This window comes from Boleophthalmus pectinirostris, unplaced genomic scaffold, assembly GCF_026225935.1.
Source record: "Boleophthalmus pectinirostris isolate CB_2022bp ecotype Guang Dong unplaced genomic scaffold, ASM2622593v1 HiC_scaffold_1, whole genome shotgun sequence".
Lineage (NCBI taxonomy): Eukaryota > Metazoa > Chordata > Actinopteri > Gobiiformes > Gobiidae > Boleophthalmus > Boleophthalmus pectinirostris.
This window is the reverse complement of record NW_026570970.1, coordinates 28,476,505-28,495,176: the sequence shown is the minus strand read 5'-3', so window position 1 is coordinate 28,495,176 and position 18,672 is coordinate 28,476,505. Positions and strand designations below refer to the sequence as shown.

Sequence of the window (18,672 nt, the reverse complement as noted above, 5' to 3'; positions counted from 1 at the left end):
ATGGACTGTTTGCGAGACCAGAACATTTCTCACACCAAATACGAGCTCAGTTATTAGTGAGTTTTGAACCTAATCACCGTCGGCATGTTTGGTTGCAGCTCCCACAGGCTCCAGCTAGAACAAAATGTGACAAGTAAAGTAAATAATCTTTTCTACATTATTTGCGGACATGTTTTAAAAGCAAACTGAAGTCATTACCAAAATATACTAACAAATGTAGTTAAAAGTTAAAAGTTTCTAGACAGTCTGCCACCTGCTTGAATCCACATTGTTTTTTCACGAAATATTCTACAATTCTACATCACCAGGCCAAGTTACAGGTCAGATCTGTGGAGAAGTGGCAGCACACACAGTAATAATGCATGTTTTTGCTGTAGTGTTGGGAAATAAAAACTTGTGTACTTGAGCAAATGCAATTTATATTTGGGCCCGGTCAAGCAGAAGTAAACAGCAAGGCCAAAAATTCAAGTTAATGCATCTGATATAAAAATGTATTGAACAGATACATATGTACTCTAGTTTATGAAACTGTTTACCTTTTTTCTGTACCATTTTTGGTTCTAAAGTTACATACATTTTAAACAGACCATGTATGAAACATGGAACAAAAATTATTTCCCAAATTTCAAAGACCTGCAAATCATGTAAATAAATGGATGTATTTCATCATATCTTGTGTTATTCCATCTTTGAACTGTTGATGAAGGTACATGATTTTTTTTTTTAAATGTATTTAAAATGATAAAAAAATAGCTTGGAAGGACTGACATATTTTCACTTTCATTTTGAAGTAATATTAAAGTATTCGGAAGAAAAAAGCTGACAAATTATGCAAAATCCTGCACCTTCTACTTGCTTGCACAATTTTCTCTCCGTTACTTTTCCCTCCGTTACCATGACCTTTCTTATTAAAAAATCTCATTACTCAAAAAGTAAGAGGTTTTTCAATCTAATCTTGTACCATATGGTAGAAAACTATATGAAGCAAATATTCAAACCAGTTTGTTAAGGATATGTAAGTGAGAACCACTAGTTATCACTGTTTGTATTTATTGCCCAAAAAGTGCTGTATATTTCATTCCCTCCGTTACCGACATGAGTTTAAAAAATTTTTGTCAACAACTTGAAAGAATATCACAGGTTTAACTTTACCCTGTTGGAGTGTTAACTCTTTCCTACATTCTGATATTTTACTTATTTCAATAGTCCCTCTAGTTTCTGAATAACAGCTATTTGAATGTAAAAAATCTGCCCCTGTTTCCCTCCGTTACCACTTGACCAGACCCATTTGTTTAATGCCATACTGCGGAACATATCAGGCAAAGCAATAACACCACCATGGAGATAAACAGATAGCAGACCCTCCACCAGAAAAGGTACGTAGTCCAAATATTCAGCCGTAAATGGGAAAGAGAATCTTCTATAATCATCAGCAGGGGACAAGACGTTTTTTTGATCTGATGTCCTACAAAGTGACAATTACTACATTTAAATCACAAAAGTCATCCAACATTATTCTCTTTTATAAGATATACCATTAACCCTATCAACCTACTATCATAAACATGAGCATTTGACTCCCTGATAACGCAGGCAGTGTTCGAAGGGCTGAGATTTCCATAGCACCTCTCCGCTGAGCCATTAGACCAATCAAAGTTGGCCTTTCGTGAATGTGACAAATCAGCAGCTAAGCCCGGACTGAACCAAACTGAATAGCACCAATTTGCCTTTCTCGCTCTCTATCCACCATTACATGCAATCACGTAATGCGGCTAGCAAGGAGAGCAGGAGAGCACAGGAAAAATGAAAAATACAAAAGCTAGGAGCAGAGAGGGCTTTGCGTGCTGGAGGGAAAGAGAGAAAGGTAGAGATTATCACTATGGCCTAATCAGGACCTCTTATACGGGGGCTAAAAATATCCTTGGGTGTATTACTATATGGTTTCCTCAAGCACTTAAAAGATGAAGTGTGATAGGGTTTCTTCTTAAGGCTTAAGATTAAGATTATACAAAATTGACTCTTGTGAGCTTAAGCAATGTTATAATGTTTTACCTCCTCAAAAATATACCTGGAGTTGTGTTTTGTTTCATTCACAAATGTTTGAGTAACCCTTTATTATTAGTCTGTCTACATCTCCAAAGCTCTAAATGCTAATTCCAACTTGTGCTGTCATGTAGAGGTGGTTTTCAAGTTAACAGCTACCTTTTACCTTTAGTTCAGTAAGGATGGGCAACACCAGGTCTGAAATCTATCTATTAACGCAAGGAACGTCTGTCTGTGTCTCCTCCTGTTTGTTTGTTTGAGTGTTCCATGCATAATTCTCGAACCACTCATATGACTGATCTCAAATTCGGAGAGTGTCATCCTAATGATATGAGCGTGTGCAGTGCCAAGTTTCATGTCGTTAGAGCAAAACATGCCATAGATCTTTTAAAATTAGTGATATATTTTAAATAAACAACTTTTGGAATCGCGGACACCACGGATCACATGACGCAGGTCACATCCATAGACTGTATATATGAGTGGACATAGCTAAAGCACTAGCCGCCATGTGTCAAATAGGAAGTGCACTAGGAGGCTCTTCAGGCTCCTTCTGACCCTGGCTCCAATTGACTTAGGCTACGTTCAGAGTGCAGCCTGAAGTGACCCAAATCCGATTTTTTGGCCCCTATGTGACCTGTATCTGATCTTTTAATGACAGTCTGAACGACACATATCAGATCTTTTCAAATGTGACCCAGGCCACTTGGATATGTGGTCCTGAAACTGATACATATCCGATCTTTTGACATGCGACTTCAGTCTGAACGGCCAAAGTACATTCATCTGACCTACACGTTATCAACAAGCCACAAACGTCACTATTCTGCACTGAAGTAAGTGAAAATTGTTAATGAACTCCGTGTCACTGAAGCTAAGCACATCGCCACTCACCACTCTTGGCTCCGTCTCCACATCCACACGTTCTTTTCAACGGACGTTGCTGCCGCTGTCCCACAAAACGCCACGGCCAAAAACATCATCCTTCTCCTTCTCAGTCTCCTCCTTAAAACAAGTAAGCTGTACATGTTCTGGCTCCAGTACAAGAGGAACTTTAAAATCGCCAAGTGCTCAATGCTCGCGTCCATGTTTGGACAACTTCCGTAAACACAGGGCACGCTCGCTGTGGATGACGTCATCGTGTCCTCCATTGTGCATGCGGGACACTTTCGGGCCGTTTAACGTTCACACAGGGGATCACATACAAGTCGCATTTAATTGGAAATGTGAACAACCTCGCAAAAACATCAGACTTCACAAAAAAATCGGAATTGAGCATTAAGCCCTGCAATCTGAATGTAGCCTTCTATTAGGATCTTGTGGCTCCTATCTCTTTAACTACTACAGTGAGCCTCGTCATTTTGGTCTTAAAATGTTCGTATTTTCACTCTACATGATCCTGAATTTGTTTTTTGCTATTTTGTCCATCAAAAAAATCCTATTCATAACATAGAATCTGGCTCCAGATTCGCTCCTGTAACAGTGGGCATCACGAGCCTCATTTGACTGGCGCTGAACGTTATGGGTGACGTCACACTCACTTAGTTCACCACGGGGAAGTGTAGCCGGCGAATCCTTACGTCTTCTACAGGCTGTGCACTAGTTATCTTAAATTATAGTGAAGGCGCATGTATTACCACATGGCATGACAAGGTGGAACGGAGTGTTTTCTGTTTGAGAAAAGAACTGTAAATGCAGCATTTTTGCAGGATTTCTATGTTAAACTTGTGCGAATGAAACAAACCACAACTCCAGGTATGTTTGTGATCAGGAAACAACATTGTAACATAGATCAGAAGAAAACACAATATTACAGTCTATGCTGCGTACAGTGGCAGGTCTATAATCAGATGGAGTGAAAGAAGGAAGGAAGAGATAGAGGGTAACCTTTAATGAACTTAGAGGTGCTTAAGGCAATGTTAAAAGATGGAGAGAGGGGGTAGCAGAGATAACGGCGTGCATGGGGTGCATGGGACTCGGGGCGAAAAGGTGGACTTCCCCGGGTGTCCAATCTGTGCAGTGGGTGAGGATGTGCCACCAGCCATGTTCGGGACGGATTACTTTTAAATGACTGCGAGCCAACCACATGCTCGAAAGTATGGTGTGATGACAGAGGAGAGGTGAGGGAAGGGTACAGGACGAGAGGGCAGGAGTGCGTGTATGATATGTTGTATACAGGTGGGGGATACTGGCAAAGATGATTGTCAATATTTCTTTTTGATTACCTGATTAAAAAAAAAAGAAGCAGTCTGTCAGAAATGTGTGAAAAAGTACCAAACGAGCCTCAGTTCTATATTATAATGTTGTTTGCATATTACAAAAATAGTCAGAGTTGTGTTTTGTATTATTCACATACAAACCGTCTGACCTTAGATTTCGTTCGCTCGACGGTTACTTTTTATCGTTTAACCAACTGCTGCTATTTGATCGTGACATATGTAATGCACCACTAACAGGGTGAACTGGTATATTAAGCTTTTTCTAAATCCTGTACGAAGAAGGGCAATAACGTCTTTCCCCTTGATAAAACTCACCAAACATTCTCTTTGTTCCGGCTTTAAATCCTTGATCTAGAGAATCATTGACAACACTGAATATATCACTCTTCGCTGATTGGCTGGTGCCTGAACTTGCACTTCCTGGGTTTTTGCGAACCGTCTATTGTATTTTGATTCCTGACCTAGTCGATGGAGAGAAATGGAATCGAGTGGAGGCACTAGGTGGCTACACAAACCCCGCATACTTAGGCCGAATTCTTTTCTCAAACTGGACACACTCAAGTTGATTCACTGTGTTTTTAAATGGCAGACACCTTCACTAGAATCTTTTGGATAATTTCAGACCTGGAATTGCCAATCTCTACTGAACTAAAGTCAAAAAGCAGCTGTGTAACTACCACTTGATGACATAACAAGGTGGGATAGGGCATTTTAGCTTTGGAGATGTAGACAGACTAATAATAAAGGGCTATTGAAACGTGTGTGAATGAAACAAAACACAATTACAGGTATGTTTTTGAAAAAGTAACGACATTCCAACATGGTTAAAAGCTTGCAAGAGTCAGTTTTGCAATAAATTAATCAATCAGTCAATATCAGTAGCTATGAGGACACGTCTCCAGATCTGGGGCAAGAGTCTTTATCGTCAGGAATGCGTAGCTGGAGAATTAGCCCGCTAATTGTTCACAGTGGAGTGAGCCTTGTAGGCATTAGCTTCTAACATACACATTTACACACATTTTTTTTTCTATGCTAAAGATAAGTTTTCATTTTAAGTTTCAAGGGAAAAAAAGTAATACCATCATAAAATGTTGCACTAAAGTAGTTGTGAAAATGCTCAACTAAATGTAAGGCAATTTTGAAAGCAACTAAAAACTAGAACTAACAGCTGAAGGAAATCTTTGTGTCTACAGTGAAAAATGAATGGGGCCGAACAGGAGGAAAACAAGGTGGAAAGGGTCTCCATAAGGTATGAAGAGAGGCCATTGAACTGCTGTAATGAACTTAAATGGGCACAAATTACGCTAATTGCCTAATATTTCATTTTAAATAACATGTAATTCTGGGAGATAATAGTCAGATAAAATAGAGTTTGAGATCTGGAAGTGTTTTCCCGTGTTTCAGTTCACAAGGGCAGCTTTTGTAAGACCATTTTCAAAGAGAGCCGTTTGCAGATGAAATTGCAGATAAGTGTTTTGCCCAAGATTGGAATCTGAGCTATGGTCATGTGAATATAACCTTATATACAGACAGGTTTAGGGTAAAAAGTTCAGTCTTCGTTGGAGAGAAAGTTCACATTTGGGACATTAATTAGATACAGTGTTGAATGTTAATGATATGGAACAAAAACGTAGCGACACACTCGAAGGAGGTGGTGGCGAGCTGAGAATGACTGGTCCTAGTGTATGAACAGTGAATGACTAGAGTTTGTAATGTAGAATATGAAGCTTGGATTTTGCTCACAAACATCTACTGCTGGCTACGTTTGCTTGGCAGCTGTTAAGTTTTTAACAATTTTGATAAGCCCATGATGTGACTGCTGAACTGAACCAAAATAATGTGAATTGAATGTGTTATAAGAATATAAAAAGCATTATCAAATATGCAAATACATGTCAACAAAAACATTTTCTTTTGGTCTCTGTCAACCCACTTGAAAGAGATGGAGATGGCTATTCTTAAATAAATAAATGAATAAATAAATAACGAAATAAATAAATATTAGTGCTTGGTTATTAGAGGTTAACTATTGTCATTCTCATCTGCTCCAATGTCCTGACCCTATATAAATTATATATAAAACACATAGATATTGATCAATATACTAATGCTACAGTGACTTATAATAGTATTTAAATATAAATCAATGCTATAGCACATGACTAATGCAAACTTCATCTGCAGAAAACTGAAAATGGTTAAAACCTGGTAAAACTTTCCAATAACCACCATAAGCCTTTATAAAGCATGAACAGTGATGTAATTCATAATGAACAGATAGTTTTGTAAGAATGATTCGGGTTTAGTAAGTACAGAGAGAATAATCTAACCCTAAATCGTTAATTATGCAATTACTGAGCCTAAATCACTCTTAGTAAACTATTTGTTCATTATGAAAAACAGGACATAGTCTATAAACTGTCACAGTAATCTTAACAACAATGAGCATGCTAGACCAAGTACGGAGTGAATGAACAATGAACTGTAAAACCCTTTAGATTAGATTAGATTAATTAATTAGATACATTTTGTTCAAATACATGGGCAATTTTTTATTTTATTTTTTTAAGTTGAAGATTCATGCTTGGCTAATTAAAGTGTAGTTATGATGAAGTGGTACTAAATGTTATACCACAATACCTTTACTGTCTACTCTATAATGTATTCATGGAATATATTTTAAGACAATAAAACAGAACCATCACCCATAACTAGACACCATTCATTGGCCCAGTCCTCACCTGAGCAGCCAGTTCTTCTTGCCCTTCTTCTCAGCCTCCTCTGGCTCCTTCTTGTCTTTTACTTTGGGTTTGGGTGGCTTCTCTTTCTTTTTTGGTTTGTCTTTCTTCTTCTTGTCCTTCTTGTTTTTGTCATCCATTTGGTCCGCTGTTCCTGGGCGAGATGAGCTGTTTGGAGTCTCCCGGCCTGAACTGGGCTCTGACGGATCATCTACAGGGAACAGAGAGAGGAGTTGTGGAAAAATATTGTCAAAGAAAGTAGAGATTTGTGCCTTTAAAACTAAAACGAGTAAAACATATTATAATTTATAAACTAGCATAGTGTAGACATTGTGAAAGCTCAATAAAAAATGAATCAATTAAAAGGAGCATTATATAACTTTTCTGGTGGAAGGTCAGCCATCTGTTTGTTTCAGTGAAAAAGCATTAAACATATCCATCTCCGTGGAGACGAGCAGGTCAAGTTACAGTTGTGGAGATGTGTACAGATCTGTAGAGATACGGGCCCACTCACAGTGAGAATTCATGTCTTTTAAGATATTTTTTGCAACTGAAACATGTGTAATGAATAAATGCAATAAATGCAAGATAGGCAAGTTTGATGATATACAGAAAAAAATTTAAATTAAAATCTATGACGACAACTCAAGTGACCCTCCACCTAAAAAGTTACATAGTAGATCTTTAATTAATGGCTGTTAATACTGTGTTACTATACAATACTGTGTTACTATACTATACTATACTATACTATACTATAGGGATGGGCATTCGATGAAATTTTCTTAATCGATCGTCGGAAGAATTAACGATTGATTATCGATTAATCATTAACGTTTTTATATTAAAATGATCATCATTATTATTACTATCTGCACTACTAATCTGCATAAATAAATTCAACTTTACGACAACAGTAAAGACTCTAGAGCCACATCAATCCGTTTGACATTGTAATGTGTTTAATTCAGTTTTGCGCAACTCTCACAGAAACAAAACTTAAAACCACATCGCTAATTTGCATAAACTAAGCGAAGATAAATCTATAGCTCTTGTGCGCTGATGCGGTCAACTTCTGTCAGATTAAAAGACATGACTCAGTGGAATACAGGTTAGTGTGACCAGATTTGCGTTTGTCAAAACCAGGACACCGTACGGGGGTTGGGAGGTGGAGACTCGTCATCGACATTGCGCGACTCTCACCTGGCAAAACTTTTTCCCATTGGACACCGAAACATATGTTCCTGCTTTGCACACTGTGCACATGGCCTCACACTTGTCCCGAACGCAACGGAAAGCGTGGAATTTCTTGTACAAATCATCGTTAAATACGCATTTGTGCTTCGGTACGTTGCAGGCTGACTGAATGTTTCTGTTTGCTCGCTCCTTCTGAGTGCAGAGAGACACATGTACAGACCTGTTTGGTCACGCTACACACAGCAACCTACATTCGGTTTGTCAATTAAAATTAATGTAACCGATGAAATTCTTAATGATCAATTATCGATTAATCATGCCCATCCCTACTATACTATACTATACGATGCTGTGTTACTATTCTATACTATGTGTTACTATACTATACTATACTATACTATACTATGCTGTGTTACTATTCTATACTATGTGTTACTGTACTATACTATAACTATACTGTGTTACTACACTGTGTTACCATACTGTACTATTACTATACTATGCTGTGTTACTATTCTATACTATGTGTTACTGTACTATACTATACTATACTATACTATACTATACTATACTATACTATACTATACTATACTATACTGCGTTACTGTACTATACTATACTAAACTATACTATACTATACTGTGTTACTATACTATGTTACTATACTGTGTTACTGTACTGTACTATACCATACTATACTATGCTATGCTATGCTATTCTATGCTATAATTAATCTTGTAGCAGTAGCACTATAGGCTTAGCAGCAGTGTAAAAGCACTATCTCTCTATGTGGATGTAGTGGATGTAAAATAATTGTAGAATTGTAATTGTAGTAGAAGTACAGCTTTTTAAAAAGTACTTTCAACAATGTAGTCCAGTGGTTTAGTTGTAGTATGAATTTTGTACAGGCTACTGTTGTCACAATAGTAAAAAACAAAATTTCTATACTAAGGAATAAACACTCAACACTCTTAGACAACAGAATGTCATTTTCAACATTAAACTTTAGTACTTCTTTTTATAATACAATGTGGCCTTAATTCTGTCTACTCCCTCAGTCATCCAGGTAGGTTCCATAGCCGCATACTGATGTGTTCTTATACTTGTTCTGATACAGCTCAAGATCATTCTAAACTTATTCGGGTTTCTGTCCTGTGAATGTGACTTTTTAGTATCAATACCTGCTCATAAGTATCTGGTTTCGATATTAGTTATAGTATCATTAAGGATCTGATTTTCTTTACTTTTGACAGCCCTAGTGCAGGTAAACAATAAGAAAATAACTTGTAAGTACACCAAAGTTGTTAAAACAGAAGAAAAGTCACAGTGTATTTAACATGACAGATGAGTCCTCTTAGCCCGTGTCTAATTATTGATAAATGGATTTGTCTTTCCATAAAATGTTCAAAGTCTAAACAGAGATGGCTCATTACTCCTCAGTGACAGACAATAAACCCAGTGTGGAATAACAATGATATTCACCAAACAAAGGCACACTCGCGTACAGGCCACTAATCAGATTCAGAACAAGATCACCAAAGCAAATTAGTAACTTCAATTAGGATGTTACTGTGTAGATACTCACGTCAGGCTTAATTATAAACACTCTTTTAGTACAATTGTAATGGTGTGTGCAGTTGTCATCTGTTATTAGGACCAGAGTGCCATATGAATATTGATGAAGACAGTAATGTGAATGTTGTAGTAGTGAAAGAAGTGGTAGTAGTAGTAGTAAAATAAGAGAACTTTTATGTGGGGAAATTCCAGTGTTGCAATGCACAATTTAAGAACAGCATTAGAATAGAAATAGGCCCTGAAAATGTTAGAAAAGAGACTTAAACACAACACTGTGCAAGTATAATAAACTAAACTAAAATAACATAAAGGACAATGATGTACAGTAAGTGGCTCTGACTATTATTAACTAGTAGTAGTAGCGATGATTCAGGTCATCGAAAGTCCTTTTAGGTTTAAACCAACTTGATTTCACGATTGAAACTGATTGAGACTATATACATCCTAGAAAACAACATATCAAATGAAGCAAAAAATTATAATAAACAAGCGCAATCAGAGATAGCAACCTGGTCCCCCATGAGGCATTGATGGGTGCAGTTCATCACCACGGAAGCAGCTTATGAGGAGCCCAGCCCATATTACATGATCGTTATATCCACAATGCAATGTGTCTGTCTAGTGCCCAAGAAAATGAGAAGATGAGAATGTCTGTGTTTACTAGCATGTAAAAATGTAATTTTTCATGAGTTCCGTATATGTTAGTTATGTGAGTGTAGATCAGTGTGTTGTGTATCACCAGAAAAAGAAGAAACGGAAATTATTTTCGTTCCAATTAGAATTTTAACGGCATACACTGAAAGAGAAAGGAACTGTTATAATTAGTGATTATCTGGAAACTATTAATATTTTACTATACAAATGCATAGAATTATAAATAGATAATAATTTTTCTGAGATTTTTTATGAGCACTCCCGTTGCTCTAGCTCTATCCTTCGTGGAGTTATGACCAAAAATGCATATTTGACATTGGTTACCTTGACCTTCAAGTGACCTTGATCGGTTTCAACCTGTAACATCCAGTGTACCCCAGTTATGTGTGTGCCATCTTGTGTGATGATTGGGTGAATATTTTAGGCCGGAGATGGTTCAGAAATTGCTGAAATTGCCTATCGTTTATAATGGTGTGACCTTTCAATTGTCCCGTGTGACCTCAAATGACCTCAGATCGTCGCCAAACTTTTTTTGCGGCATCTGGGATGGGGGCTTGACTCATGTACCAAATTAGGTGACAATCAGTCCATAAATGGCGGCATTATCGTGGGTGGACAGACACACAGAGTGAATACAAAACCTGGTCAACCCTTCGGGGACCAGGTAATAAAGTAGAAGTACTAGTAGTAGTCGTAGGGCTATGCCAAAAATTGTAAAATCGATAGTGGTAGTACAGAATTGATGGTTGTAGTCCGAGTAATAGAAGTAACAGCAGAATTAAAAGTGGTTGTAGTATCAGTAGGCAATATTCATGTTGTGTATACAGCTAGCCATTTTCAAACAGTCTGCAGAAATGGTTCTCTCTGCAGTTTCTTTGAAATCTTCCATTTATCAGACACTTTTGGACTCACCCTCTTGACTTTTAATTCCCTGAAATCTTAAGTGCTCTTGTACCAACTCTATCTGCACATACAGTAGCGTGCCAAATATCTTTTCAACAGCAAATATTTCCAAAAACATAGTGATTTTGGCAATTCACATTTTGGCTGAAAGTCTGTGAAAGCACCAAGATGATACACATTTACAACATGTACGGTACTCAAAGATGGATAGGATTCAAAGCACTCTGTCAATTATCTGAAGTACTAGTAGTAAAAGTTGTACTTGCATAAAGCAGTAGTAGCAGCAGAAGAAGGACACATGTTCTCGAAAGGCAACTAATTATTTACTGATTATTTTAGTAGTTGACAAGTCAGGGATTCATTCTACAATTAGTCAATTAGCCAAATGACTATTTACATTTTTAAAATACATTTTTGATCCAATAAAAATGTAAATATGGTGACTGAAGGGCTCTTAATTTAGACTAATTGCAAATAAAATACAGTAATGATGAAAATTTAATATGCTAATGTAATAATGCTGCTGTGTTTGATATAAAAAAGGTCCTTTAGTTTGTATTTTTGAGTTTGTCTAGTCCTGATAACACTCGATACATTTGGTGCTAGAGAGGTTGCAATGAATCCATTTATAAATAATTGTGATTATTTGTGAGACAATATACTGAGACATTGAGAAATAATTGTGTAACTTTTAAAGGAAAAGATTTAAATTTGATCGTTACTTCAACCAAATAAAAACATGTTAAGTGCTTTTAAGGTACCGTATTTTCCGCAATATAGGGCACACTTAAAAGCTTGTAATTTCATTTAAAAAAAATGACTGCACACCTTATAATCCAGAGCGCCTTATATATGAATTTATTCGGGTGTCTTAGTATGACTTCAGTGAACTACAAAGCCGCACCACTTGCAGCATTACAGCTACCGTAGTCAGGAGCATCGCGCAGTAATACATACTGTGATTCCTTTTAATATCAAAATGCACCAGTCAAGAGACACGCTCACAACGGCCACTTTAAACTCAAGGATATTATAATGTTAAACTGTGAGCTGTGTGGGAGCAGTGGACAAGGCGAACACATATTAACCAAAACAGGGAGACCGCACTGAGTGACTTACGCCACGATCTGCCAATGGATCGTGGACGCCTGGGCTAAGGATCAGTATCAACTATGGTCCGAGCTTTCACCAAGACCGGAATCATCACTGAACTGCCAGGGAACAGTAACCACACTGACTCGGATAATGACGAGAGGGATGCGCCGTGCTGGACGCCGTAATCGTCCAACTGTTTAAACAATTATGACTTACTATGAATATGCCAACAATTTAGCGTCTCAGACAGTTTTTTTGTTACGCGTTACAATTGAACAAAGTTGAGAGTTACTGTGAACGCATTAAATAAAGTTTGACTGACTTATCTACTGCTGTGTTTCGTTTAATGTGCCTTATAGTCCGGTGTGGTTTATATGCGAAAAAAGTTCGAAAATAGACCATTCAATGACAGTGCACCTTTTAATCCAGAGCGCCCGATAGAGCAGAAAATACGGTAGTTCTTTATGACTGACTTAGTTAATTTAAAATTTCATTGGTAATTGGTAATTGAATAGACCATAATATTAGCTAATAATAGCTTCAACCAGTAGTCATCACACTTGTTTCTTTTATTAAGTAATTTTAAATCAATATCTAAAATGTCCAAAAAGCAACCTAATGCTCCACAGGAGTCATAGATTATAACTATAGCAGACAAAGGCACAATATGATAAACATTTTTTCTTGTGCGTTTTTGAATGGAGGTTATTGATGATGACACAAATGTGCAAATACTATCATATCTATCACAATCTAAATATTTTTTTTATTACCTTCATCATACTAGCAGCATTAACATCAATAACAGAATTAGTCAGTAGTACTCAATGATAACCTTCTCATCTTATAATTTGTAGCATAAGTAGCAGTACTTGTAGTTATAGTAGTATCACTTGATATAAGAAGTCAGGATTATAAACATGAGAGAGTCACACTCAAAGGCCTTACTCAAACGAACTTAAAACACTTGAGATGCTTGGTGTGTATTACCAGGCTCCTTTGGAGTGTGAGCGCTTTTAAAGGGGGTGACAGACGCGCTGCCCTGTGTCGCGGTGTTGACACGGCCTATTAGTCCAAAGAAGCGTGATCTGAACAGCCCCACTCATTACCCTGGTGCTGACTGATAACAGCTAGCTGCTAATAGCACGGTTGGGAATTACAGTAGTCTTGGATAAATATTTAAAAGGCCTAACGTGCACTGACTTTGACGTATCGCAGGGAAGAAAAAGAAAACTTAATGTGTGCTGACACTTTAAAAACACTGCTTTATAGAGAAATTCCTTGATATATATTTTTTAACTAATCGAATATGACAAAGCAAAATGGGATGAGCTACAGACCGCAAGCAACGTCAACAAAAAGTGTACAGCTATATTGCACTGGCAAGAACGCAGGGAGATATAAATTACACAAGTTACACAAGGCAAAACACTAAATGCTTAATTGAAAGTCAATATTAAGCTTATACTACAACTCAAGTGCTTGGCTGCTGTGTTGTTTACCATAAGCAAACAAAGCAGAGTTATAAGCACTCACATACAGATAGCTATAGCCATAAAGTGGTATAAAAGCATATCTCTTAGATTCTATGTAATTGTATTATATTCTTGAAGGGCCCGTACCAATTTTTTTGAGCTAAGTACAGATATATTGTATAAGCAAGTCTTAAGATAAAAAATATGTCCTCTATGCTGTCTGCATCTAATTATAATGTGTTAATCAGGAAATGCGTGTTAGCATTCTAGTTGCTGTTAGCTTCACCGTGACAGCAAAACTCTGCTCTGGTCTCTGAGAGCTGAGAAAAGTGCTTCATAAACTCATCATGGTGAATAATTAGGATGCTTGGACTGCGTAAGTTAAAAAAAATCTTATTGTCTCTGTGGATATGTTTTTGTTTAGCAAGGAATGTTTCACAGTAAACATTACCATCTTCAGGGGAACAAGGAGACGACAGCAACAGACCAAGTTACACCCGTAATTGAATAAATGGAAGACGGATAAGTTTAATGTCATACTGTGGAAGAAGTAATAACATCGCCATTATGATTTTGATTCAATTGCAATGAATGGTACAGCCTTAGCATGCACACAGTTTGCATACGTTATGAAAAGAATATAAAAAATATGCTAAATAAATAATAGTCTGTCTTTAATTACATTGTCCTGCCTTACCATCATCATCCTCAGGTGGTCCATCGTAGGACTTGTCTATAGCGGCTCTGAAGCTCTCGTTGCAGCCTCTTCCTCTGACCATATTTGCACGCGGCCGGTGGAAAGGAAGCAGGTCGCTCTTCCTGTTCACCTCCGACATGGCCGTCTGCAGACTCTCCAAAGAACTGGACTTCTTCAGACCCAGGGTCGGACCCAGCTCCATGGGGGTCGGAGAGGCTAGGAGGAGAAATGAACAATAATGTGTTAATTTCAGAGTTTTTAGCCTTGAATAACAGGTGGGACATGATCTGGTGCCACAAGATCTCACAAGACAAGACAGAATGGGTTAAACGCTATTCACCCCTTGGAAAGCTGTAGTTCCTACATGCAGAGGTATAATGAGAACAAAAATATTAAATAAAATAAATCAAAAATTGTTAGGCCACAATTGTCACCTGAACATTATAATTCATTTTATTTATTACAATTTATGTTAAAATCTAGTTTTGTCTTGTTCTCATGGACCCAATCTTGTGTTGTCTGATCTTTTGGGAATTTTGTCTCAGCCCACCCCTTCAGAAGATTTTCTCCATACAATGATTAGCAGACTTAGATAGTACCTACATAGTTGCAGAAGAGTTTTTTGTTCATCGTCTTTTTAAAAGTGCCCTTTCTACTTTCTTCTCTATCTTTTTTATTATAAATGATACAATTCATATTCACATTTTGCATATCCATTATTATCTGTTTTATATTGCTAAAAAATATCTCAAAACACATGCATTCGTTGTGAATTTTATCTGTGAAAAATGCTATACAAAAACAATTTTCTTCTTTAATTTAATTGTTGTTTTGACCAGGCTTTCATCTGATTCTGATATGACATCACATTCCTAAAATACTTAAATACTGTGAAATCACAATATGAATATGATATGATATCATAATCCGATATGACATCACATTCCGATATGAAATGACAGTCCAGTGTGACATCGCATTCTGATATGATCACATTAAAATATGATCATATTTCCAAATGACATCACATTCCATATGAAATAGCATTCTGATATGATATTGCATTCTGATTTGATATTATGATGTAACGTCAGTTTTTGATATGACATTACATTCTGATATGTTGTATATCAATACAACATTCACAATATTTTCAACATTTTGATCATATAGTTAAGAGTTAAAAATATAAAACTTCCCAGTCCAAAATGAATTGAATTCTTTTGGTGATTCCTTATAGTAAGTTTGGACAGTGGCAGTAGAAAAAACACATGATGCGGTTTACTGTGGTGTTGTTGAGTGTGTGATGGATGTGAGGTGTGTGTCTCCGCCACTGCATCTACATCCATCATCTAAAGTACTCTAGGTCCAGGGAAATATTACACACAGAGGGAGGGGGAGAGAGAGGGAGGGGAAGAGGAAGGGAGGGAGGGAGGGAGAGGGAGAGAGAGGAGAGAAAGGGAGAGATAGCAAGAGGGCGTTAGAAAGAAGGGGTGAGAAGTGAGAAAGGGAGATCAAGGAGGTACAGAGCGGAGACATGGGGACAGAGAGAGATAGACGGAAGTGGAGAGAGAGGGGGGAGAGAGTAAGGGGAGGGGGGTTGAGGGTGAGAGAGAGAGAGAAAGAAGAGAGAGAGAGAGATAAAAGAGGTGGAGAGAGGGGAAGAGAGAGGAAAGAGATTGAGATGGGCCCAAGAATGATGAGGACCACAGCCCAAGATGAGAAAGAGAGAGCTCTGTGGAGGTATTCACCAGAGAATAGAGCAGAGATTTTGTGGAGGAGATGAACTTTGCTGCTGAGAAATCTGGCCTCAAAACACCTCGGATGGAAAGGTCAATAAAAAGATGAAAAGACAACTGGGATATTAAAAAGTATGATTGAGTGTAAATGTTACATATAATATCTATAGTAATATTAAAGTGTGATCTACTCTGTATTTAAAAGTGCAATAACGTCTTTGTTGGAGGTTGCGCCACCAGCTGGTCTTTCTGGAGATGTAATTTTTTTGCCTTGAATGTTCCGCAGTATGACATTAAACCTCTTTATTTTGCATTTATTCAATTACAGGTGATTATAGATCTACTTAAAAAGGTGAAAAACTGTACTGTGAATGAGATCGCCGCTCTATAGATCTGATTTGTAACTAGAGCTGATGGTATCACATATTTGTATCCAGGAAGATGCGATTAGAAAAGCTTAACATTGGAACAAGTAATCAGAAAAGCTGCAAAGTCAATTTTGTATCACTCTGGGTTTGTCAAATAAAGAAAATAAAGTATTAACCTATTGCCGATCACTTTAAATTCAAACATATGAACATGATTAGAGATGCACCAATACCATACTTCTAACAGATACCAGTGTAAATAACGTATTTTCGCTCTGGATTATAAAGCGCGCCGTCACTGAATGGTCTAATTTCAAACTTTTTTCACATATAAACTGCACCGGACTATAAGACGCATTAAATGAAACACAACAGTTGGATGGGTCAGTCAAATTTTTTTTTTGGCGCATTCACGGTGACTCTCGACTTTGCTCAGTTGTGGCTAGAAGAGGCACACTGCACTCGCTTTTTCAGTTTGTTCCTCTGTTCCGTTCCTCGTCCGCATGGAGTGATGGGTGTGGCTGCGGGTGCGTGTTTGCGTGCGCTGCGGGTGGTGCGGCTTTGTAGTTTACTGAAGTTGTGCTGGGACACCCGAATGGATTCGTGTAAAGGGCGCTCTGGATTGCTGGACGCGCAGTTGTTTTTTAATGGGGTTGGAGGCTTCAGAGCATGCCCTGTAGTGTGGAAAATACAGTACTGAAAAAAAAAAGCTGGATCGAATATTTGCTTCCAAATATCAGTCCAGAAGAGATCCTGGTTGGACTACTACTTGTTGTAGTGGGTCCAGAAAGTCTCATATGTGTCATGTTTGAACTTTTATTTACACATAAGTTGTTGTGTAGTTACTTGAGCGATAATAACAGCTACATAACACAATTTGGATCAGTTAAGTCTTATTTTATGTTTGTTTAAAGATCTTTGCACTGGTATTGGCAGATACTTAAAGCTATAGTATCGGAATCTGTACTGACACTGAAAAAGCTGGATTGGTGCATCCCTAAAAAACATTGTCCCCCTTATATAACAAAACGTAGAGCAGATTTAGTCAATTCAGCGTCATTGTTGAACGCCCAATCTAACTTTTCCGACTATAGTTTCCAAAATGACTAGAGTTTATTGTATACAAGTAATGACTTAACTGCTGTATTGTGTCCTGGATTAGTCAGGCTACATCTCACTACTGCAGTAAGTAGCAGTCTAGAGTCACAAACTTGGCTCAAACTTCTGGCTGTTTCCCCCCTCCCCCTGACTCCCTCCCTCATTGGTACAGGCTGGTAATTGTTTAGGAAAACAAGTAGATAAAGTAATGCGCGCTTGCAATTTACTCTGTCACCTTAAGCGGGAAGACGACAGCGCAGGTGTGGGCTTTTGTCTGGGGAACAGCGCGGTGGCACAGAGTAATGGGAAGAGGGGGAAAGGGGAGGGGGAGGAGAGCGGGGCCGGGCGGGTTGCCAACTCAAAACACTGGTAATCCTCAAACAGACACACACGTACGTACGCACACATACGCACACGCACACACGCACGCACGGTTGGAAATGTGCGCACAAAGTCACACGCGCATTTTGGATTCCTTCCTGGCTGCTGCTTGTCGATATGATGCCACCGTGATTCATGATAGCTAAAGCTGCATCACTTTAGCTAATGATTCCCAATACTCAGAGCCTGTGTGAGAGCGGGAGAGAAAGAGAGAGAGAGAGAGAGAAAGAGAGAAAGAAAGAAAAGAGATAGGGGGAAGAGGGAGAGGGTGAAAGAGCGGGGTAGAGAGAAACACAGGTACAGAAAGGGAAGTGGGAGAGAAAGTCAGATAATAATAAAGAGAAGAGTAAAGACAGAGAAATGAGGAGAAAGAGAGAGAGAACGAGATGGAGAATATGTAGAGAGAAAGAGGGAGAGTGAAAGAGAGGGAGCAATATAGAGAGGGAGAGTGGAAGAGAGAAGAGGAAAGATACAGAAATGAAGAGAAAGA

General features: G+C 38.0%; 1 protein-coding gene across 4 annotated transcripts in view; it reads right to left on the bottom strand.

Annotated features, from left to right (window-relative positions):
- The window catches only part of pard3bb (par-3 family cell polarity regulator beta b), a 346,128-nt gene that overhangs the window by 173,416 nt on the left and 154,040 nt on the right, over positions 1-18,672 (bottom strand). For all 4 annotated transcript variants that reach the window (XR_008632058.1, XM_055152785.1, XM_055152788.1 and 1 more), the window contains 2 exons: positions 14,597-14,812; positions 7,004-7,211 (listed from right to left, as the gene is read on the bottom strand). Coding sequence is in view for 3 of the 4 variants with exons in the window: in XM_055152785.1 (XP_055008760.1) it covers positions 7,004-7,211; positions 14,597-14,812 (424 nt within the window). In the remaining variant the exon portion in view is untranslated. The remainder of the gene's footprint in view (positions 1-7,003; positions 7,212-14,596; positions 14,813-18,672) is intronic.